We start from the raw sequence: 25227 nt of genomic DNA on the forward strand, positions 1-25227 counted from the left end.
TGGGGCTTTATCCTGGCCTCCCAAGTGAACATTTATAAAGATTGTTGAGTTAATTGGGCAACACTACGATGTAGGCTAAGGACTTTCGCGCGTTCCAGGTGTTTCTGATAGACGCAGTCCTGCTACGTGACTTATATGCATCACTCTCCACGAAATGATAGTGACTATCGGGAGTAACGCTTTGCTGCTCCGTAATTTTAATGAACTGGTTAAAAAATAAATGTGTCCAGTGTTTCTTTCACCCATGAGATGACTCTGACACAATTACCGCTTCCTTGTAATAATCCAGTTATGTCTGTATCAGACTAAATTTCTTTACCAGACAGCAGACTTCAAATATACACCAGTAACAAAACCTCGCTTCCCCAGCCCCCCTCCCCCCTATAGCTTGCAGATTGCTTTTAGCGTTCTATAATATCAGAAAAGAAAATTATATCAGGATAACACTCAGCTTTATATACGTCGAAAAATCACACCAGAACTAAACGGTACAGTTTCCCCAAGAACAATACGGTGTCGTCCCCTCCCCTTCTACTAACCTCAGTACCTGCGTCTCTGCATCCAGCAACTGCTAAGAATTAGCTCGCTGGTATACTCTACCACAAAACGTCCGCCAAACTCACCACAACTCGGCCATATAAGCAACAATTATCCTTCTCTGTTATTACAGCAACGCTGCTGCTGTAGTATCAAGGGTGCCTAGGAGAAAATGATGTAGTCTGACTACGAAACGCAGTATCACCGATAACATTCCATGTGCAGATCCTACTGTTTTCCACAATGCTTAGTGAGTGACTTCTCCATCTTAAGAGATCGTAAAGCCCCAGAAATTTGAAATTTGCGAGACATTTTAGCTTCTTAGCCAGTATATTCAAAATACGGAACTAATTTGTCAGTTATGGGCATTCTCATCATTTCTGCACAATACAAACATAATAACAAAATCCTTTGGTGACCAGATTTGGCGAGCTAACGAGTCAGTAAGACATCACGGGAAAAGCAATTTATATTGAGTGGAGGTGAAGTATCAATCTCTCTCCCCCCCCCCCTCCCCCCTTACCTCTACAACTGCTGACAAATGGGGTATCACACCTCTCACTAACAACACCTCTCATGTACGTTGAGACATCTTCTGAACACCTCATTGAAGTTCGCACATGTGGCAGTGACTACAGAAGTCTGCCTAACCACCGTTAAAGCATGTAATGTTACTCTCCGAGCTGAGATATGGACTGAATAAAAACCCTGACAACGTAAAGTAACGACATGGGAAAGATAATTTGGAAGCTGTCACTTGCTTTAATTATAAATATATGATTGAGTGTCGCTGAATGTTGTATTTACATAAAGAAAAGGATTATCTTCTCAAAAACTTTCAAATCGTGAGCTAGACCCGTAAATTTTATATAGACATTAGTGAATTTACTCAGGGTACTTGTGTTGTCTATCCCTGGATTTACTTTCAGTACTCAAATTAAAACCAAATTAACTGATTTAATAAGACTGATCCTTAAATTACTGGTGTACCAAAACATCACCACAACAAAATAAAAACAATGAATAGCCGAGGCAGTATGAATGAGGACAGTGCCGTATTTTAGTAATCAAAATTATGACAAGTTTTATTGATGCCGTTGTAACTTCAACAAGCTGATAAATCTTACACAAAAATGATAAACACAAATCAGAAAAAGGATGGTGTTTGATTTTCAAATAATGCATTGGGGACAAGCTATACAAATTCCCCCCTGAGTTAATTCCTTTTACAACGCAATGTGATTTGTTTACATTAATCCTCTGTGAGGCCCAATCCATTGAATTACGACCAAGTATATCACAAATTACGGTTCACCTGCGAACAGGAGCTGTGGATATCATTCAACAAGCCTACGCCAGTGCAGTAGTGTTTAACCCTTTCACTTTGATTCAGGGTGCAGCAGAAAACGGTGCACTGTGAGTAAGGAGTGGCGTGCTGTGGCAGCTGTAATTTTCTGATGCGTGCACAAAAAATTTTCAAACTACTGATTATCAGAACGCAGGAAACTTCCCTATCAGAGCCCTGAAATCCCTGCAGATTTAGGTGTGGGGTGGATCAGTGCCAGATACACCCGTTTGCTGGTCTGGTCAAATCAATTTGACTAACAGACACGACCGTGCGTGGTGGAATTGTCAAACTAAGACGGTTGACTCAGGACGATTAAATTCAACTTAGTGACATACAATATGTCGAAGACGATTTGGAGTTCCGCTGTCAGTACAGTTGGAAGCAGACAATGGCTGTTAGTCCACCAAAAGATACAGACCACAAGTCTCACTCATTAGGGAAAGACCTGAGGTTCCCCACCAGCGGAGGACCAGAAGATGTGAAAGGCAAATAATCATAACCACTTTCCACCAAACCTCAGTACGGGAGCCTAATTAGCAAAAATGAAACCACCCCTACATTGCACAAATACATAGTACTATCCTCTACTCATTGAATCTCCCCTCTTGATTGTCCTGTTGGCCTGGTAGCCAATACAGACACAGCACCAGGGTTCTCACGCTGGAGGAGCAAGCGTCCACTTAGCATATCCTGAGAGGAGACAATCAGTGACCCAGATCTCTCTTGTCTGAAACAAGACTTTAGACTATTTAGGCGTCGTTCTCACAATGAGCATGACCGTGTTTTGGCAGAAAATAAATCTACCTAGGACGGACCACAGTTCCTCATTTACGGAGATATATAATCCTTCAAAGATGACCGTTTCCAGTTTCTGAAAGAAGGATATTAATCTTCCCAGACAGTCGTGCCAATGAAATATTTATGTTTTTGTTGCTCGCAAAGAGAAACTGGCGACTCCGTGGCATCAGGGTAGTAACCCTCTTGTCTCCACTAAACACGTGCAACAGCCTTCTATCCGTATCGTTCCAGGTTCCAACATAAGAAAGCGTGGAGTTCTACGATCTTCCCACCATTTGCACAAAGGCTTAGTTTACAGCAGTCTTTCCTAAATGGTTCCTTCACCCACTTTCCGCCAAGTGGCTACCATCGTGACAGAATGCCATCTGGCCCAGGCAAAAAGTTTTGCGAACCAGCGCCCCCTTGTCCGACTCTAAGTGAATGTGCAACGCCCAGAAGTCCCTCTGTAGGTATGAACCACTGAGTGCTGCTTCCCAGAATCACTCACACAGCCTGGTCACTGCACTCAGAGTTTATGGTCGCCAATTCATCTCTCTGCCTGTTCTCCCTGACCTCTGCTATGGCCCCTGAGGTACAAGTTCTCTACAGGTTATACACACAGTTACAAGAACGTTCCGCCCGCAATTTCCTCTTGTAAAAAAGTCACAAACCACACATACCAAATATAGTACTGGGGAACATCGAGATCATGACATAAACTATGAACGTTTATCTGACTGACAATGTTGTTAAGGTGAAAGGGTGGCGTGTTGCCTCTCAACTTTGCAACCTGACGAAAGTGTAACTCATATCTTAATTTGAACGTTTATTCACAAAATAGCATTATACGCCGCAATATTGACTGTTGTCTGCGATGAGCAGAAGATTTGTGACTTTCTGAAACGTAGAACTACGAGACATTTTTACGACGTGGCTCCTCAGAAGGGATATGAAAGGTGCAATTTAGTAGCGCCAAACTTGTCAATCCTGTCACCATGGTAATTATCTTAAAAAGTAATTCCTTCACGTACATATAGCTGTACATAATGCTTTATTTTATACGTACCTCAATTTTCAGTAAAATCGGAGACTGAAAAAGTAAAGCCCTTTTATACACCGCAGTTATTGCAATGAACAGATCGAAACTAAGACGTGCAGTATTTCGTCGTCCTAATTATTTTAACGGCATCCATCTAACGTCACCGATAATGTACTAGGAGAGCCGGCCGATGTGGCCGAGCGGTTCTAGGCGCTTCAGTCTGGAACCGCACGACCGCTACGGTCGCAGGTTCGCATCCTGCCTCGGGCATGGATGTGTGTGATGTCCTTAGGTTAGTTAGTTTTGAGTAGTTCTAAGTTCTAGGGGACTGATGACCTCAGATGTTAAGTCCCATAGTGCTCAGAGCCATTTGAACCATTTTTTGTACTAGGAGAAGTGCGATAGCAAACTGAGTAACTTGTTACAGTTGGCATGATGCGAAGTCTGTTACACGCTTATTTAAGATAAGTTCTTATTCCTATGGGTATTCTCGTATTTTTGCACCAAATCCTGAAACAACAGACTTAAGTTACAGCTGCGCACTGCGTTGCTGTTGCAGACGTGAGCGCAGGGCACCTGGGCCTGCTGAAGCACCCCCTGCCCGCGGACACGAGGCAGCTGGTCAGCGACTCACCCACCCCTACGCCGACGCCGCCCTCCGTCGTTTACCCTACGACGGTCGCTGCAGCCACTCATGCCTCCGTAAGTGCTGTCGCTGCTAGCCCTAACGAAACAGTAAGCATTCACAGGAGAAGCAGTGGTGTACTTAGATTTTCAAAGCGCCTTCGCAAGCATACGCTACAAATGAATAACGTCTGGTGATGATTACTCGACAGTGACTAATGAATATCTACATCTAAGATGGAGGATAATTAAAATTTAACATGTGGACAAAAACTGAAAAGTCTGATAGGAAACTGGTTAAACGGTGATATCATAGGCTCTTGTGGAACTAAAAGGTAACTATGAAATCCATGTAAGCTGTCAGATAACTTATCAGCAAGAAATCTCTTATATACAGAGTGGTTCATTCATCGTGACCGGGCCAAATATCTCACGAAACAAGCGACAGACGAAAAAAACTACAAAGAACGAAACTTGTCTAGCTTGAAGGGGGAAACCAGATGGCACTATTATTGGCCCGCTAGATGGCGCTGCCATAGGTCAAACGGATATCAACTGCGTTTTAAAAAAATAGAAACCTCCATTTTTATTACATATTCGTGAAGTACGTAAAGAAATACGAATGTTTTAGTTGGACCACTTGTTTCGCTTTGTGTTAGATGCCGTTGTAATAGTCACAAACATATGGCTCACAATTTTAGGCGAACAGGTAGGTTTTTTAAATTAAAATACAGAACGTAGGTAAGTTGTACATTTTATTTCGGTTGTTCCAATGTAATACATGTACCTTTGTGAACTTATCATTTCTGAGAACGCATGCTGTTACAGCGCGATTACCTGTAAATACCACACTAATGCAATAAATGCTCAAAATGATGTACGTCAACCTCAATGCATTTGGCAATACGTGTAACGAAATTCCTCTCAACAGCGAGTAGTTCGCCTTCCTTAATGTTTGCACGTGCATTGGCAATTCGCTGACGCATGTTGTCAGGCGTTGTCGGTGGATCATGATTGGAAATATCCTTCAACTTTCCCCACAGAAACAAATACGGGGACGTCATATCAGGTGAACGTGCGGGTCATGGTATGGTGCTTCGACGACCAGTCCAGCTGTCATGAAATATGCTATTCAATACCGCTTCAACCGCATGCGAGCTATGTGCCAAACATTGATTATCCATCATGTTGGAAGTACATCGCCATTCTGTCATGTAGTGCAACATCTTGCAGTAAAATCGGTAGAACATTACGTAGGAAATCAGCATACATTGCACCATTTATGTTATATCCTAGCCAGTAATCCCATCCTCGTCGCCAGTTTTGTGGCGGAGTTCGTAGCGACAAGCAATTCGCTGTAGAAACAGCTTACGAAGTCACCGCCACACTTTTAATAGCGGGCCGACCGGTCCGCTGGAACAGTGAACAGAAAGATGAAAACCCAAACACTCTGATTAAATAAAAGTCGGTACTTATCTTTATTAACGAAGATACAGCAACACAGTAGTGAACTCCGTGTCTACAGAAATCTGTCTAGTTCGAGTCGGAGCGGCTAGGTCAGCGTCGGCTGACGACAAACAACAACTCTGCTGCGATGAACACACAACTGACTAGCAAGTACACAATTCGGTGGCGAGTATACAACTGAGCGGCGAATACAGAACTGTCCTAGCGCTCGCGACTCCAGCGCTTAAGAAGCCAGAAGCCACCGGTGGCGCGCGCAGACTTGCGGCGATTTCCTGTCTCGCTGGCGCTGCTTATGTGGACGGTGTCCGGACTTTGATGCTACCAACCTTTTGGCAGCGGGCTCGGGTGGCATTACTGGCTAGGATATAACAATTTAGATTGGCATCGATAAAATGAGGGCCAATTATCCTTCTTCCCATAATGCCGCACCATTCATTAACCCGTCAAGGTTGCTGATGTTCCACTTGTCGCAGCCATCGTGGATTTTCCGTTGCCGAATAGTGCATATCATACCGGTTTACGTTATCGCTGTCGGTGAATGACGCTTCGTCGCTAAATAGAACGCGTGCAAAAAATCTGTCATCGTCCCATAATTTCTCTTGTGCTCAGTGGCAGAACTGTACATGACGTTCAAAGTCGTCTCCAAGCAATTCCTGGTGCCTAGAAATATGGTACGGGTGCAATCGATGTTGATGTAGCATTCTCATGTTTTTGAGGTTTCCGATCTCGTGCAATTTGTCTGCTAATTATGTGTGGATTAGGCGTGACAGCAGATAAAACACCTACATGGGAATCATAATTTGTTGCAGGTCGTGGTTGACGTTTCACATGTGGCGGAACACTTCCTGTTTCCTTAAATAACGTAACCATCCAGCGAACGTTCCGGACACTTGGATGATGTCGTTCAGGATACCGAGCAGCATACATAGCACACGCCCGTAGGGCATTTTTTTCCCAATAGCCATACGTCAACACGATATGGACCTTTTCCGCAATTGGTAAACGGTCCAATTTAACACGGATAATGTATCACGAAACAAATACCGGAATATTACGTGATACCACGTATTTATACGTTTGTGACTATTACAGCGCCATCTATCACAAAGCGAAAAAAGTGGTCCAACTAAAACGTTCATATTTCTTTACGTACTACACGAATATGTAATAAAAATGTGGGTTCCTATTTAAAAAAGTGCAGTTGATATCCATTGAACCAATAGCATCGCCATCTAGCGGTCCAACCATAGTGCCATCTGATTTCCCCCTTCATGCTTGACGAGTATCGTTCTTTGTAGTTTTTTCGTTTGATGCTTATTTCGTGAGATATTTGGCCCGGTCACTATCAATGGACCACCTTGTATAGAGAAGTTGATTGTTGAGCGTCTACAGGTAAAAAATGGATTTTTTCTGCTTCGGAACATCATCACTTTACATGGTTGAAATGGTAGAGACGTAAATACACTGCCCAACAATATTAAAGAATCATTTTTCGAACCCCGCTAATTATCTCCCATTCCAACGCATACGACTGAAATTTGACTCAAAGGTGCCTAGAAACTTCTTCTGTAACACTGCAATTTAGGTTGGGTTCTACGACGTCAACGTCGGTCTAGGCAGCGCTTCATACATAAAGGTGTCGAGAAAAGGCCACAGCCCAGTTCAAGTAACCTGTAAGGTGGATTAGTGATTTCATATTGGCACCAAATTTCATCATAATACTGCTCTACGCCACCATGAATGTTTTACCGAATGGGAACGCCGTCATAGTCCCTCCCACCCACATTTCACCCTTACTTTTGACGCCTCTGCGCGGGATGTCAAAACCGCGACATTCAACATTGAAAGCACACGGATATATTGCAGTGGCGGAGAAAAACATTTCAGGCTAACTGCTATTCAGAACCGACACGAAAAGAGCTCGGAGAGTAGCACAAAGGGCATCAAAGAAACTAACCTTTCCCCTTCGGCTTTGATTCCCACCCATTTCGTGGGTGATAACGACAGTTCACAATGCGATAAGCAGCAGGATGACGTTCTTGATGACGTTCAACGCTGATGCCAGCCCCTGAGTGCTGCAACCCTACTCTAAGGACATCGTGGGGCTGCTACCCCACTGAACTTGATCTGATCTCTTTGGAGTGTAGTTGCTCCGGTATACAGGATGAAGTCTCCAGGGACCATTGAAAACCATTCGACAGGATCTGAATTTCGCGTCCTCCTGCGGCGTATCACAGGGCCGGAGTGGGATTGCAATATCAACATGATTGTGAATAAAACGGCAAAGAGTCCCTAAGTCATTCTAAGGTTCCCCCAGTTCGGCAACGCTCTCGGTGTCACCACGCACCTTTGCTGAGCACACTGCAAATGTACCTTCAGAAACTCATAAGAAAACAGCTTGTTTAGAACGCTGCGTGACGCTGCTCTGACTTCCATCGTAATGCGTCAAAAGAACGAGCGAAATGTACGTAATACGGGCTGTGATGAACTTCCCATCGAGTGAGTCTTACAGGTCACTTGAACTTCTGAGCTATGGCCTTTCTAGCGCGTGTCCACACCTTGGTGTTTGTAGCGTTGCTAAGCCCTTGAGCGCACTGCAGGCGTTACACAGAAAACTTCTGGGCACCTTTAAATCAAAATTTAAAACTGTACGTTGGAATGGGAGGCAGATACGAGGGTTCGAGAAAGTGAGGCTTTAATTTGGTCATGCAGTGTATTTGAGAAAGTCATGTAGCTGGTTAACCAGTATTGAAGCGTATAGACACATTATAAAACTTTTTTCACAGTTGACATCACAAAATAATTGATTTAAATACGTACGGCGAGTGAATGAATTTGAAGTAGAGTATGACAATATCAGTTGGCAGAGATGTTTTGACTCGAAGGTTTAACTGATATATAAATGTACCTAAATATGGACAATTACTAACTGAAATCGGTAATTTCCACCACGTCCTATCTGCATTATCTGAATTCCTCAGAGATTATTACAGAACGCTTTGCGAATAGCACACCTAGGTGGAAGGGCATCGCGGAGTAGAGCCTGAGAGAAGCAGCGGGGACCACGTAATTTTACTTAATATCTTTCTCCATTGAATAGTCTGACAACGTAGCGGGCGAAGTAGTATACAGATCCCAACATATAAAGAGAGCAACTAGTGACGGGATGACATTGGAGGTTTTTCTGTGACGAACACACATCCCACGAAGGGTTGCTGCCTTTCAGTGCATGTCCCATGGCACACGCTTTTGTGATAAGTGTTTTTCGTTAGTGATATTTTTGTTTCTCGAGCTATAGCTTGATGCGTGCATATTTCATTTCGAATGTAATGTAACAGAAGGAATGACAGACCCTAGATCTGCAGCAGCCGTCAATCGCGACATAACCGAAATTCACACCTTTCTTAAACTTGTGTCCTTAATTACAAGTTAAAATATGCTCTATCTCACATAAATCCCAATAAAACTCCATCTCCCATGAAGTATTAAAATAAATTCATAGAACCGCACATCCCATATTATTTTCATCTCACCTTGACTTCTCATATCCTGCTGAAAATATTCCAGCTACCTTTGGGTCACGTACATCTCTTATATTCCTTACATATCCTTTTCTCAGAAAGCTCTGCATCATAAAAACTTTATGAAAGAGAAAAGAACCAGAAAATTAAAAATAAAACAGTGACATCTGCTTTCCTTGGCGGTATAAATATAAATCCATTAGAATGTTACATACCACGATAATTCTTACGATGCGTTTTGTTAGCATCTCAGCCTTTCGACATATGAACATTGTACTTTGGTGATACCTCTACTTAAGAAAAGATTCTACGTAAAAGCGTTGTATTAAATCCTTGAGAAATGTGCAATAGAATTCGGATTTCTGAAACTGGGATCCCTTGCCAACAGTTCTATCCATTATTCTCTACAACTGGTACTTTAACAACAAAATTGGTGTTATTATATCATCACGTCATTTTGTACTCGTGTTATTGATCAGTACTTCGGTGGGTGTTAGAAACTTACTTCAAAATGGTAGGCGAAACTCAGTGGAGATAGCAACAGTAGCTGAAACATTGACAAATATTACAAGACGCTGTCAAACACCAAGTTCGGTTTTACAGAAATGTCTTTGAAACACAAGCACACATGCCTGTAACAAGAACTTCGTTGAGAATGAATCTCACTTTATGCTTCGATTAGTCGTGGTGATGCCGAGCATACAAATTTTTCATAATTTCTCTTATAATACGGCAGTTCCTGCGTATCACAGTAAGAAATATTGCGTTTCAGAGGATGACTGCACGAAAACTACAGTACATACAGAAAATTTACACGTATCAGCGGACAGAGCATTTCTCCAAGTTTTTAACTCACATTGTGGGTGCTCAACAAGGTCACTGTTTGTGATGCGGCAAACGTCAATATGTGCACGCAATTCACTGAAGCCGCAGTTGCTACTACCGCTGCTGCTCTCTGGGAAGACGCTATGGAAGAGTCCCGCTTTGGAAATCTCGGCACTCGTTGTCTGGCTGCAGGCCCAGAATAATTGGATACAGCAGTACGGAGCGGACGATTTCTCAACATGTTCTGGCACGTCTTCCCCGTAGTGGTCGTTCTATCAGCTACGCCTCATCCGTGGCGCGTATCATCAATAAAGACTCAGAGAAATGCTCTGTCCACTGTGTGTCTTGTAATTTGGTTGCAGGTGCCTTCTGAAACATAGGAGATGCTTATCAATAACCCTGTGAATCTTTTCATTGATTACTAGAAAGCTTGTGATTTAAATAAACTTTGTCATACAGGCTAAGTAACTGGTGGGAAACTCTTGATTGGGATTACAGAGCCTTGTATGCTTCCTAAGTTGTAGAAATTCAAAAGTTGTAAGTCCTCCTCGGATCAGTCAGAAATTCTACACATATCCCTTGGAATCAAAGGAGGCACTACGGGGGTCGATTGCAAGTCCGTAAATTACCTAGAGTGAAAGCTGGAGGTCTGTGACAGATAAGTGGCCTATCAAATGTCGCTCAGATACGTTTGAAGGAAGAAATGTCAGGCACCTTCGGGCTACAAGTAGCCGTCTACTACCCTGCTGACGTGAAACATTGGAAGTGCCCATATGACTGGCACAACCTCGGACTAAAATATATCTGTCGTTGCAGCTGCTGTTCTCATTAACCTCAATACAAAGAAGTGAGGTTGCATGTGGCAGCCAACAAGAGTGCAATAGCGCCTAAACAATCATGCTTTTATTTGATTTGCTGCTAAACCTCAAGGATGAGATCCTGGCAGCCCTTTGCACATATACAGTTATCACTGTAGGCCAGATTCAAGCAGTCTTTCAGAGATAATGTCATCGTGCCCATTCCTGTCTGGGACATTACTGGTCTTAGCCTTCAGTTCTGCCTGTAGCAGAAAATAGCGAACTGTCTTCGTTGACAGATTTGTACATTTGTAGCATCGAACCAACAGTACAAATAAGTACTGGGTCAAGAGCAGCTCCAACCCAGGTTGCATTGTTGCCAAATATATTCAAGACGGCGGATCCAAGATGTTGGTGAGAGATGTGGCAACATCGCAATGCCGTCATGGAGGGATATTCAAAAATTGGAGGGAAGGTAGGTCAATTGAGCTACCTTCACTAACCTAACACGTTCCCCACCCGTCAACTTCCCCCTCCCCTCTCCCTCAAAATGGCGGGAAGTTTAAATTTTGGCAGAAAAAAGGTCAATTGGGCTTTCTAAACTAACCTGAGAAAATGGCAGAAAAAATGGTCACTTGGGTTACCTGCACTCATCTCATTCGTTTGACCACCACCTCTTCCTTGGAATTAGCAAGAAAGTGACTCAACCTGGGTCCAGTAGCTGGATAGTATGGACATAAGTCTTTAATTTGCAAGCAGTCTTTATTTAAATAACTTGAGGCAGTAGCTCCATCGATACTCTTCACAATGAGGTACGGAGTCCAACTGACCTAGTACTCAGTAATGCCACCAGAGAGTGCTGTCGTCCCATGGCGGTCAATGTCTAGCTTCTGGAGAGGGGAAGGAGTGTACTTTATTTATTTTGGAACAATTTATTTAGGGACGGATTTCACATAGTTCATTTATTACACAAACAAAACACTCGCCCTAGCGTGCTTGGAGTCACAATAAACAGCCTAAAGACCAGCAAACTACTCGTAAATTATCGAAATAATGCAGCCCGTTGATGGTACATTGATGTACAGACAAGGAGTCAACTCGAAATTTACCGAAATAATGAATTGCAGACCCAACAGACCTGCAAACTACACGTAAATCACCGAAAAATGCATGTAAAACGCTCTGCAGACATGCTCACTAATTATAAACTGTCGAAATATTGTTGTTGTTGTTGTTGTGGTCTTCAGTCCAGAGACTGGTTTGATGCAGCTCTCCATGCTACTCTATCCTGTGCAAGCTTCTTCATCTCCCAGTACTTACTGCAACCTACATCCTTCTGAATTTGCTTATTGTATTCATCTCTTGGTCTCCAACTACGATTTTTACCCTCGACGCTGCGCTCCAATGCTAAATTGGTGATTCCTTGATGCCTCACAACATGTCCTACCAACCGATCCCTACTTCCAGTCAGGTTGTGCCACAAATTTCTCTTCTCTCCAATTCTATTCAATACCTCCTCATTAGTTATGTGATCTACCCATGTAACATTCAGCATTCTTCTGTAGCACCACCTTTCGAAAGCTTCTATTCTCTTCTTGTCTGAAGTATTTATCGTTCGCATTACACTTTCATAGATGGTTACATTCCATACAAATATCTTCAGAAATGAATTCCTGACTCTGAAATCTATACTCGATGTTAACAAACTTCTCTTCTTCAGAAACACTTTCCTTGCCATTGCCAGTCTACATTTTATATCATCTCTTCTTCGACCATCATGAGTTATTTTGCTCCCTAAATAGCAAAACTAATTTCCTACTTTATGCATCGCATTACCTGACCTAATTCCCGCAGCATCACGCGACTTAATTCGACTCCATTCCATTAGCCTGATTTTGCTTTTGTTGATGTTCATCTTATATCCTCCATTCAAGACACTGTCCACTCCGATCAGCTGCTCTTCCAGGTCCATTGCTGTCTCTGACAAAATTACAATGTCATCAGCAAACATGAAAGTTATTATTTGTTCTCCATGGATTTTAATTCCTCACCTAATTTTTCTTTTGTTTCCTTTACTGCTTGGTGAATACGCAGCTTGTCTACTGCTGGGGTCTTGATATGGTACTGTGTGAAGAGTTTGACAGAGCATGGAAAGACCTAAGACTTTCCATGCTCTGTCAAACTCTTCACACAGTACCATATCTCTCATTTCATCTTCATCTATGTACTCTTCCATTTCTATAATATTGTCCTCAAGAACATCGCCCTTGTGTAGAACCTCTGTATACTCCTTCCACCTTTCTTCTTTCCCTTCTTTGCTTAGAACTGGATTTCCACCTGAGCTCTTGATATTCATGTACGTGGTTCTCTTTTCACCAAAGGTCTCTTTAATTTTCCTGTAGGCAGTATATACCTTACCCCTAGTGATATGCGCCTCACCATCCTTACATTTGTCCTCTAGCCATATCTGCTTAGCAATTTTGAACTTCCTGTCGATCTCATTTTTTGAGAGGTTTGTATTCCTTTTTGCCTGCTTCATTTACTGCATTTTTGTATTTTCTCCTTTCATCAATTAAATCCAATATCTCTTTTGTTACCCAAGGATTTCTACTAGCCCTCGTCTATTTACCTACTTGATCCACTGCTACCTTCACTATTTCATCTCTCAAATCTACCCATTCTTCTTCTACTGTATTTCTTTCTCCTATTCTTGTCAATCCTTCCATAATTATCTCTATAAAGCTCTCTACAACCTCTTGTTCTTTCAGTTTATCCATGTCCCATCTCCTCAAATTCTCACCTTTTTGCAGTTTCTTCACTTTTAATCTACAGTTCATAACCAATAGATTGTGGCCGGAGTCCACACATGCCCCTGTAAATGTCTTGCAGTTTAAAACCTGGTTCCTGAATCTCTGTCTTACCATTATTTATCTATCTGAGCCCTTCCAGTTTCTCCAGGCTTCTTCCATGTATTCAATCTTCTTCCACGAATCTTGTACCAAGTGTTAGCTATGATTAAGTTATGCTCTGTACAAAGTTCTACCAGGTGGCTTCCTCTTTCATTCCTTACTCCCATTATACATTAACCTACTACGTTTCCTTCTCTTCCTTTTCCTACTATCGAGTTCCAGTCACCCAACACTATTAAATGTTCGTCTCCCTTCACTATCTGAACAATTTCTTTTATCTCGTCATACATTTCATCAATCTCTTCGTCATCTGCGGAGCTAGTTGGCATATAAACTTGTACTACCGTAGTAGGTGTGGGCTTCGTATCTATCGTGGCCACAATAAGCGTTCACTATGCTGTTTGTAGTAGCTTACCCGCATTCCTATCTTCCTATTCATTATTAAAGTTACTCCTGAATTACCCCTATTTTATTTTGTATTTATAAGCCTGTATTCACCTGACCAGAAGCCTTGTTCCTCCTGCCACCGAACGTCACTAATTCCCACTATATCTAACTTTAAACTATCCATTTCCCTTTTCAAATTTTCTACCCTACCTGCCCGATTAAGGAATCTGACATTCCACGCTCCAATCCGTAGAACGCCAGTTTTCTTTGTCCTGATAATAACGTCCTGCTGAGTAGACCCCACCTGGAGACCCAAATGGGGGACTATTTTACCTCCAAAATACTTTACCGAAGAGGATACCATCATCATTTAACCATACAGTAAAGATGCATGCACTTGGGAAATATTGTGGCTGTAGTTTCCTCTTGCTTTTAGCTGTTTGCAGTACCAGCACAGAGAGGCCGTTCTGGTTAGTGTTACAAGGCCAGATCAATCAATCATCCAGACTGTGGCCCCTGCAAGTACTGAAAAGGCTGCTGCCCCTCTTCAGGAACCACGCATTTGTCTGGCCTCTCAACACATACCCCTCCATTGTGGTTGCACCTACAGTATGGCTATCTGTATCGCTGAGGCATGCAAGCCTTCCCACCAACAGCAAGGTCCATTGTTTATTGGGAGGAGGGGATAATGTATACAATTAATTTGGGGAGGGATTTCAATAGTTTATTTATTACAGTGATACAAAACACTAACCCGGGAGTGCTCGAGTCACAGTAAATAGTATACAGACCAGCAAATTACTTGTAAATCACCAAAATAATACAGTACACTGATGTACAGAGACGCAAGAAACTCGTAAATTGTCAAAATAATCCATGTAAAGGGATCTGAAAAAATCGTTCGTTAATCGGTGACTGTAGAAATAATGCACTGCACATTCTGCACAACTGTTGACAAAATAATGCAACAGACACATAAGCAGCTCGTAAATTGTCAAAAGATGGTGCATCCGTAATGCTGTGCAAACACGGTACAATGATTAAACAGCCGAAAATAATGCAGTGCATAAACAATCATTGCACATAAAAAATGTTATCGAACTATCATTAGCTGTAACGTATCAGCGAATTGCCCCCCTACAAAACTCCAAGATGGTATGCTGGATGATGCACTCATGCTCAACCCATACACGAGATGCCTCTGGATTGCATGCTCATGTTTACTGTTGCTGGCATGATGCCTCTGTCTGCAGTCCAGCAGAGACCTTATTGCCGAGCGATTCCCCATTGCAGTCGCAGATGAAAGGTTGTTAGTGTTTCTCAGTGTTCTAGTGATGTCACATGGCTATGTAAATATGAGCCAAGTCTACCTCTCGGAAATTGTAAAGTGCCACAGAAATAGTGACGGTCTGTTTTGTAGGAGCTTTCGTGAAGTCTCAGCTTGTCTGCATGGAAGGTCTTGTCCTAACTGACCCTGTTTTCCGAAAATAGCCTAGAATAACGCCGAATGCATTCCTCCTGATGGTCCTAACGTGGCTTCCCGACCATCACATGTTACCGTTCCTGGAAATCGTTAAGACCTGCTTTCACATAAAATTTTCTGAAATGTGAACGTTCTCACTGCTATGAGGAGGCTCCTATGTCCCAACGCAAATGATGCCTTGCGAATGAATGGGGCATTCTGATCAGCTCGTTGAGACCAGTAGGAGGAATGCATTCGGCGGTGTTCCAGGCAATTTTTGTAAACAGGTTCTGTTAGGACAAGAATTTCCATGCAGAGAAACTGAGATATCACGAAAGCTCCTACAAAACCGACCATTAACTATTTCTGAGGCACGCTATGATTTCCGAAAGGTAGACTTGGCTCTTATTTACATAGTCATTTGACATCAGTAGAACACTGAGAAATTTTAGTTGCGCTAGCGACTATGAATCGTTATACGAACATTTAGCGGCGATGTGTCAGCCACGCTGAGCAGGTAAACATGCTCACAGCTAGACGCATCTCGAATGTCCCGTTAGGATCCCTATGAACAATGCACCCTGTGCTATTCTGGGAAGGATTGCAACAGATTTCTCTAGTGCATTTAGAGAGAGAGACTTGGCTGTCATTTACATAGACCTGTGATGTCAGTACAACACTGACAACCTTTTACCTGCACCTATGATGGTGAGTCGCTCAGCAATTATGTCTTCGTTGGACTGCAGACAGAGAGGCGTCGCCCCAGCAACAATAATCACATGTATGCAGGCCAGAGGCATCTTGCATGTGGGACCGCACCATCCATTGTGCACACCTTAGAGTTCCGTAGGGAGCCAGTTTGCAGTTACGTCGCAGATGACGATAGTTCAAAAGCGTTTTTTACGTGTAGTGAGTGTTTGTGCTCTGCATTATTTTCGTCTGTTTAAGCGTTGTGAGTGTGTTTCCATAGAGTTACACATGCATTATTTTTTGACAATTTGTGTATTGTTTTCGTGCCTGTTGCATTATTTTGTGAACAGGTGTACAGGCTGTGCATTGTATTATTTCTACAGTCGTCAATTAGCAAAACCTGTTTTCAAATCCTTTTACACGGCTTATTTTGACAATTTACGAGTTGTTTCCCCTGAACATTAGTGTACTGCAGGTCTGTAGACTAGTTACTGTGACCCTATGCAAGCCAGGGTGAGTGCTTTGTACCACTGTATTAAATAAATTGCATGAAATCCGTCGCTAAATAAATTGTCCCAAAATAAATAAAGTACACTCCCTTCTCACTCCATTAGGACTGACTCAGTCCTTCTTTCGCCATTTTTCTCCCAGACCGCTATGGGACGACGGCGCACTCTGGTGTCAGTACTGTGTACTAGGTCAGTTGAACTCTGAGCCTCTTAGTGAACACACTGGATGGAGCTACTGCTCCAGATTGTTTAAACAAAGACTGCCCATTTATAACGTTAGATAAACGAAGTACTTAGGCGATGGTGACTCTAAAGCTTTCAATAAAATTAATGAGTTAAATGTTTATGGTGATACCTTGGTAACAAAACTGGAGTGTTCTGGACATGCGCAAAAGAGGATGGGTGTTAGATTGGGGAAGATACGAAGAGTAATATAAGGAAAGGTCCAAGCTGATGAAAAATCTCTGTCTGGCCGAGGCAGATTGACAGAAACGGAAATAGACCTTCTTCAGAGTTATTATGGACTTACCATTCGACGAAAGGCACCTCTGAATGATGTTACACCAATGAGAAAAGCTGATGGGCCTCCTACTTTCATACGTTGTCCACACATGACAATCCTGTTCACGGACTCCTAATTTAGCAGATTCTTGGTGTGTTTACCAAAAAGCAAAAGAAAGTGGACAAATATAGCATCAGAAGCATTCTCTTTCTGAGCTTCTTATGAATGAAGTAAAACCAATTTTTAGAGACCTGAGTGACCCTGTTTTGCTCAGTAAATGTCTTCATGGAGGCACTAAGAATACAAATGAAAGTTTCAACCATTGCATATGGGAAAGATTACCCAAGAATGTTTTTGTAGGACTATATACATTAAACGTTTGTGTAATAGATGCAGCGATATGTTTCAATGATGGAGTGATAGGAAGGTTGGAAGTCCTGAGAAATTTATGCATAAAATGTGGCTCTAATATGGAAGATCACTTGCCTGTGTGTGAGAAACAATGGGTGCATGAAGTTGAAAGATTCGCTCTTCAAGTTACCAAAGAAGCAAGAAGTCCTAAAAGGAATGCCAAGAGGAAGCTTCAAGATGAAAAAATGCTGTAGGATGAAGTCTATGCTCCAGGAATGTTCTGAGGCACACTTTAAATGGACTCATATCTTCATTCGCAATTTCCTTATATTTTTCAGAATTCAGGTAAAAATATTTCCTATGGTTTATAAAGCATTGATCAAATTTTTTCCGTGCAATAGTCCATACTTATGCAGTAGACCTCAGCGTTATTGCAGAATCAACTAAAATATAGAATAAATAACATTTCTATTATGAAACAATTATAAAAATTAAAATGTAAGATGTGATATTGTTTTATCCTTGTAATACACACAATAGGTGGAATTAAATAGGTCTCGTAGCTCTGCCATCGTGTCACGCACATATGGTAAAAATTTCAAATGAATAACATCGGACTAAATGGCCCCTTAATTTGAGGAAGCATTGTGAAAAAAATTGCATCGATTTCTTTGTAATTTTTTTTATAACCCTATGGAGGTTCAAAAATATTCAAACTACTTCTAATTTGTTTAGAAAGTGTGTTCCATTACCTGATATCAACAAAAGAACTGTAAAACGTACACATTATAAACTGTGCTTGAAAGTAGTAGCTGTTGATTTTTACATAATATTGAGCCGGAAAAGTACCATGTATTCTTAATGGAAAATGAGAACCCGTGGAGGAAAGCGGCGTTCTTTTCGGGGAACACTATTGACAAAATTTAGAGAACCGGAATTAGAAATTTGACAGCAGAACTATTCTACCACCAGCAACGTAAATTTCGCGTATGGATCATGAAGATAAAGTAAAAGAAATTGGGGCTCGTATGAAAGCATACACACACTCCTTTTTCCCTCGCTCTGTTGGTTACGATTGGAACTGGGAACGAAATGACTTTTAGTGAGACATGGTATCCTCCGCCACGCACCGTACGGTGGCTTGCGGACTATATATTCAGGTCTAGCTCTAGATATGTTCCTTTACTGACAAATTCTGTTAAGAACTTCCGTATTTTTATCAGTCCATCTAATTATTAGCATTCTTGTGTAGCCCAATATCTCCTCTTTTTTGGTTTTCTCATAGTCCACTTGTCCAACTGAAACGTCCCCTTAGAAAAATTATTGAATTACTGTGTTGATAAACCTCTTACATGCTTTGATTTTCAAACATCTGAGCAAAACTGAACGTTCTCAGACATTTCGCTCTTTACCTATTCTGATCAACACTAAACTGACACACAATAATTTTAGCGCAACGCAATCTGACTTTCAATAATCCCTAAAAAAGAATGGCCCTGACTAACATTAACCTATACCTTTGACAAATCACTTACCTCACAAAAATCTTCGTTACTCGAACTACTGCAATACAGTGAGCGCCACTACTGCCAGCTAAATAAAAGATTCAAACTGCTGAAGGCACTAACTACTGATAGGCAAAGTTAGTAAATGAAAGATTTTGATAGAGAACAAACAATGTATTTACCTTAATAGTGTTCAAAAGTCATAATATATATAGCAGTTCTTGACATCCATTCTTACAAATGTACTGTTTCTGATGTACACACGTCCAGATCATCCGTTCTCAAAACTCCGCCGTCTCTCCCCCCACATCCACCACTGCTGGCCGCTCACCTCCAACTGCGCAACGCTACGCGCTGTTAACAGCCAACAGCCCAACACTACAATAGCGAATATTACAACAATGCCACCTAGCCACAGACTGCACACAGCACAGCCAGTGATTTTCATACAGAGCGCTACGTGGCGTTACCAATATAAAAACCTAAACAGCCTACTTACACAATTAACTTCCATAAAATGCTGTGCTCATTCAGAAATTTCTTTCTCGGATTTAGGCCGAGGTTTGGCAGTAGTACCGTTATTTCAGCCAGAAATGCTCTCTTTAATACTTGAACGTGAACAGTCACAACTGCAAGAAACTTTTTTTTAATAAGGTTACCAATTTCGGTTTGATTTAGATCATCTTCAGGCCTACCACCACGATGTAGACGGTGGTGGTGAACGTAGCAGGTGCTACGACTTCACAAACACTAACTTCTCAAGCTCAAGCAATTAGCGTTTGTAGAGTCGTAGCGCCTGCTCCGTTCACCACCACCACCGTCTACCATCATAGTGGTAGGTCAGAAGATGGTCTAAAAGATACCTAAATAGATAACGTCATAAAAAGAAGGTTCTTGCCGTTGTTACTGTCCTTTACTAGTGAATCTGCGTCAAAAATTCAATTCTTTTTCCGTCTTAAACCAATATTTAGAGTTTTGTGAAACAAATTGTAGTTGAAGGAATCGATTCGGACATCGGGAACATCTTTAAAAAAATTTAAATATATGTTGGTATGGATGTTCAAACAAAGCGTCAAGTGACGATGCACAGAAAACTGCGGAATCGGCATGAAAGTTTTTGGATGAGATATATAAACTTGTCCCGTCGTTCATCAAGGAATTTGCTTCCAGCTGCTGTCAGGGTTGACTGGGAGAACAAATGCATATGAAAGGAACCTTGGAAATAAGAGGTACCAAGATCAACTGCCATCAGTGCCTTAACGCATTCGTATAAAACTATGCCAACTGATAATCTGGATATTAAATTTGCTGGAAAGTTATTTATTGTGCTGCGAGAAATTGGAGGTGCTCTGCGCCCCCTACGATTTTTTCTCATGTCATTGATCTTGCAAAGGCAGCAGAATATTTACGTTACAGCAAGCGAGAGAGGGAAAGTGGGCGTAAGAGAACTACAACTATGGTGTGAGCACTGCTTTTGCCCAATACATGGTCAAGTTAACTTGCTTTTGTTTGATTCCTGGTCTGCGTATAAAAATCATTCACTTTTAGAGCAAACTATCCCTCCTGAAAAGTATGCGACATTGAAATTCACAACACCTTGAATCACTAGAAAGATTCAGCCTTTGAATGTTTGTTTTTCCCGTGCGTATAAAAACATTACCGCACTAGCTTCAGCTACGCCTTAAAGGATAGCCAGTTTCAGGAAAAGCTCCACGACACAGTACTTCTCATTTGGTTGCTTGCTGTCACATTCCATGTGACGTGTTCTCAGAAATTATTAATGATTTCTTTTGAAAGTTTCCTGAATGTCAACGATGCAAATTTTATGAAGTATAGTAAATACAAAGTGCTACAGGTGCATCCCAGCTTGATCTCTGTACCTCCAGGACGCTCATTTACTGTCGCCCTCTTGATGCACATGGTGTGTCATTAGCAACTAATATTTTTTATCTCATAAATTTAACACATCACAGTCAAATTAGACTCACCAATGACTGGACTTTCGAAGTCGCACTCAAGAGGTTCCTTGTGACAGCTTTGAACATAATGACGTAGTTTACATTGTCGAACGCTTTTCCTATGTCGCCAAATGCTGTGACTGGATGTCTGATTACACTAGACGGAGCGCTGCTGTCTTCATCTCAACTCCAACACTACATGGCAACTGCACTATGATCAGCACTCGTTTCGGCACACAAACAACGTTTCAAAGGACGACAGTTAATGGCGATTTTCTGGTCCTAGACGTGCAGCAGGATGCTGAATCTTCGTATTCACTCTCTCTCTCTCTCTCTCTCTCTCTCTCTCTCTCTCTCTCTCTCTCGCCCTCTCTCTCTCTCTGCGCAATACTGATCACGTTTTATTGGATAACAGTTCTAGATGTCCACTGCATCCAAGTTTGGATTCGAACGTTGCACACACACACACGGAGAGAGAGAGAGAGAGAGAGAGAGAGAGAGAGAGAGAGAGAGAGAGAGGCACGCAAGGAAAGATCAAATTTGGCGCTATTTGATATAACAAGTGAACATCAACAGGAAGTGGAGTCATAGCAATAACGTTAACATAGTGTTTTGTAAGGTAAAAATTTATCGTTTGTGAGTCAAGTTGCACAAAATATAAATGGTGTTTCCGTGAGCATATCAACAACAAATGTTAATTCAGGTGAGAGAGTTAGTTTCGAAACTAAATATAACCGGAAAATATTTCCGCACAACAAAACTGTGTTTAGTCATACAGTTAAATTGCCGACCAAACGAGCAGCAACATTCTATCATTTGTTGGTGAAAAGCTATCAATATCCAATAACATATAGAGGATTCTACATAACCCAATTATGTAGAAAAATTAAGGTAACGCAGCAACAAACAAAAACTGCTTTTATCGTAATTTCGTTTGAATAACTGTTACTTGCAAATTATTTGCATCTCACAAAACTAAATAAAGAATACCCCACTGCTTACGGTATAAAGGTGCTCAGCGATATTTGGGTTTATGTAAGAAATCGTTTTCTACGTAAGAGGCGGACATAATTTCCAGTATAAGCTTTTAAATGTGAGACGTCCACAACTGTTTTGCAACATTTTTATGGTAAATAAATCCGCCACTGCTGAAAAATATTTTATTACCCGAAGTCTTGCACGACAGAAGTCGCTATACACTACGACGATTTCTAGATCTCAGACCAATCATCAGATGTATCTGAAATCTAGCAGTAATAGGACGTTATGTCTATCTCGTAAGAGCTAAAGGGGTCACATCTACCGTAGATGGACCATCAATTTGAGAGGTTCTCCGAGATCTAGCAGTAGTAGAACAACTAATACGAAAACGTCTACCGTAGATGTACGACGAATTTGCGATGTTATTTGAGATCCACCTACAGTAGACGTTTGCCTGTCAGTTTTTGAGGTACGGATACGACGTCCTACTACTGCTCAATTTTAGATACATCTGAGGATGCGGCTAAGGCTCCTAAACTGTGGTAGTGTATAGCGACCTTTGTCATACAAGTCTTCTATCAATAAAGTAATTTATAGATGTGGAGCATGGAGCATTTGTTTACCCTGAACGCGACATCCAGTAATTGTGATCGAACAAGGCCACTGCCAGAGCTGCAAAAGGAAATGATAAAGAAATACACTACTGGCCATTAAAATTGCTACACCAAGAAGAAAAGCAGATGATAAACGGGTACTCATTGGACAAATATATTATACTAGAACTGACATGTGATTACATTTGCACGCAATTTGGGTGCATAGATCCTGAGAAATCAGTACCCAGAACAACCATCTCCGGCCGTAATAACGGCCTTGATATGCCTGGGCATTGAGTCAAACAGAGCTTGGATGGCGTGTACAGGTACAGCTGCCCATGCAGCTTCAACACGATACCACAGTTCATCAAGAGTAGTGACTGGGGTATTGTGATGAACAAGTTGCGCGGCCACCATTGATTAGACGTTTTCAATTGGTGAGAGATCTGGAGAATGTGCTGGCGAGGGTAGCAGTCGAACATTTTCTGTATCCAGAAAGGGCCGTACAGGATCTGCAACACGCAGTCGTGCATTTTCCTGCTGAAATGTAGGGTTTCGAAGGGGTCGAATGTAGGGTAGAGCCACGGGTCGTAACACATCTGAAATGTAACGTCCACTGTCCAAAGTGCCGTCAATGCGAACAAGAGGTGACCGAGACGTGTAACCAATGGCACCCCATACCATCACGCCGTGTAATACGCCAGTATGACGACGACGAATACACGCTTGCAATGTGTGTTCACCACGATGTCACTAAACAGGGATGCGACCATTAAGATGCTGTAAACAGAACCTGGACTCATCCTAAAAAATGACGTTCTGCCGTTCGTGCACCCTGGTTCGTCGTGGAGTACACCATCGCAGGCGCTCCTGTCTGTGATGCAGTGTCAAGGGTAACCACAGCCATGGTCTCCGAGCTGATAGTCCATGCTGCTGCAAACATCGTTGAACTTTTCGTGGAGATGGTTGTTGTCTTGCACACGTCTCCATCTCTTGATTCAGAGATCGAGACCTGGGTGCACGATCCGTTACAGCCACGCGGATAAGATGCCTGTCATCTCGCCTGCTAGTGATACGAGGCCGTTGGGATCCAGCACGTCGTTCCGTATTACCCTCCTGAACGCACCGATTCCATATTCTGCTGACAGTCACTGGGTCTCGACCAACGCGAGCAGCAATGTCCGCGATACGATAAACGGCAATCGCGATAGGCTACAGTCCGACCTTTATCAAAGTCGGAAACGTGATGGAACGTATTTATCCTCCCTACACGAGGCTTCACAACAACGTTTCACCAGGCAACGCCGGTCAACTGCTGTTTTGTGTATGAGAAATCGGTTGGAAATTTTCCTCATGTCAGCACGTTGTAGATGTCGCCACCGGCGCCAACCTTGTGTGAATGATCTGAAAAGCTAATCACTTGCGTATCACAGCATCTTCTTCCTGTCGGTTAAATTTCGCGTCTGTAGCACGTCATCTTCGCGGTGTAGGAATTTTAATGACCAGTTGTGTAATTGTGTACAGCAATTTTTATATGCAACAGTTCGCCTAGAGCCTAAAGAGGCGCCCCGCGACATGTGCCGTTGCGCAGGGGCCTGTGGTGCTGGAGGCGGCGTGCTGGCCCGTTCCAGTGCCGGTACCCGTCCCCCACCCGCAGCCGCTGCTGGAAGCGCGACCTCCGCCCCCGGTGCTGCCGCTGCCGCTGCCACTGCCGCTGCTCAAGTCCTCCGCCGCCGGCTGCAGGAGCCGCCACGACGCGGGCACGCAGACGCCCCACCTGGCGCGCCACAAGGAGAGCGCCGTCTAGCCGAGCGTCCACACCATTCGCGCACGAGCTCTCTGCGGCCGCGTTTCTGCGGTTTTACGTAAGTTTTACGTGATATTTGTGACAGTAAGCTTCAGCGTACAGCGACGAGTATCAGCCCCTTTCTACGACAGTGAAAAAAACGATCTAAACCGCGCTTCACTCTGTCTGGTCAGAAGTATCCGAACACCTATCAATAGACTGGGGGTCACCATCCCCTACGTTTGCGATCGTTTGAACTCTGCTGCGATAGCTTCCGATGAGATGTCAGTGGAGGAATAGCAGCCCATTTCTCGTCAAATGCGCTAGATGGTGCGGACTCGAGTGAGGCCTAACTCATCCCAAAGGTGTTGCACTGGTGTAAGTTCGTAGGCTTCCACAGCCTGTATCATTTTGGATAAAATAATTTGGATATTATGCCGCATCATTGTAACAACAAAAACAGCTAAATACCCGACGTTTCGGCCAATTTTCTGCTGTCCTCTTCAGGGCGGTTCTCTGTAAACCGCCCTGAAGAGAAAAGCAGCAAGTCGGTCGAAACGTCGGAAATTTAGCTGTTTCAGTAGTTGAAATGACGTGGTCCAGTACCCTAAATTATTTGATCTAAAGTGTTGCATTGGCTTCAGATCGTGACTATG

General features: G+C 42.5%; 1 protein-coding gene across 1 annotated transcript in view; it reads left to right on the top strand.

Annotated features, from left to right (window-relative positions):
• Positions 1–25227, top strand: part of LOC126452917 (hemicentin-2-like) — a 716817-nt gene that overhangs the window by 661723 nt on the left and 29867 nt on the right. The window contains exons 13-14 of the mRNA XM_050091124.1: positions 4261–4403; positions 24377–24650. Of these exons, the coding sequence (XP_049947081.1) occupies positions 4261–4403; positions 24377–24592 (359 nt within the window). The 3' untranslated portion in view covers positions 24593–24650. The remainder of the gene's footprint in view (positions 1–4260; positions 4404–24376; positions 24651–25227) is intronic.

This window comes from Schistocerca serialis, chromosome 1, assembly GCF_023864345.2.
Source record: "Schistocerca serialis cubense isolate TAMUIC-IGC-003099 chromosome 1, iqSchSeri2.2, whole genome shotgun sequence".
In the NCBI taxonomy this organism is placed as follows: domain Eukaryota; kingdom Metazoa; phylum Arthropoda; class Insecta; order Orthoptera; family Acrididae; genus Schistocerca; species Schistocerca serialis.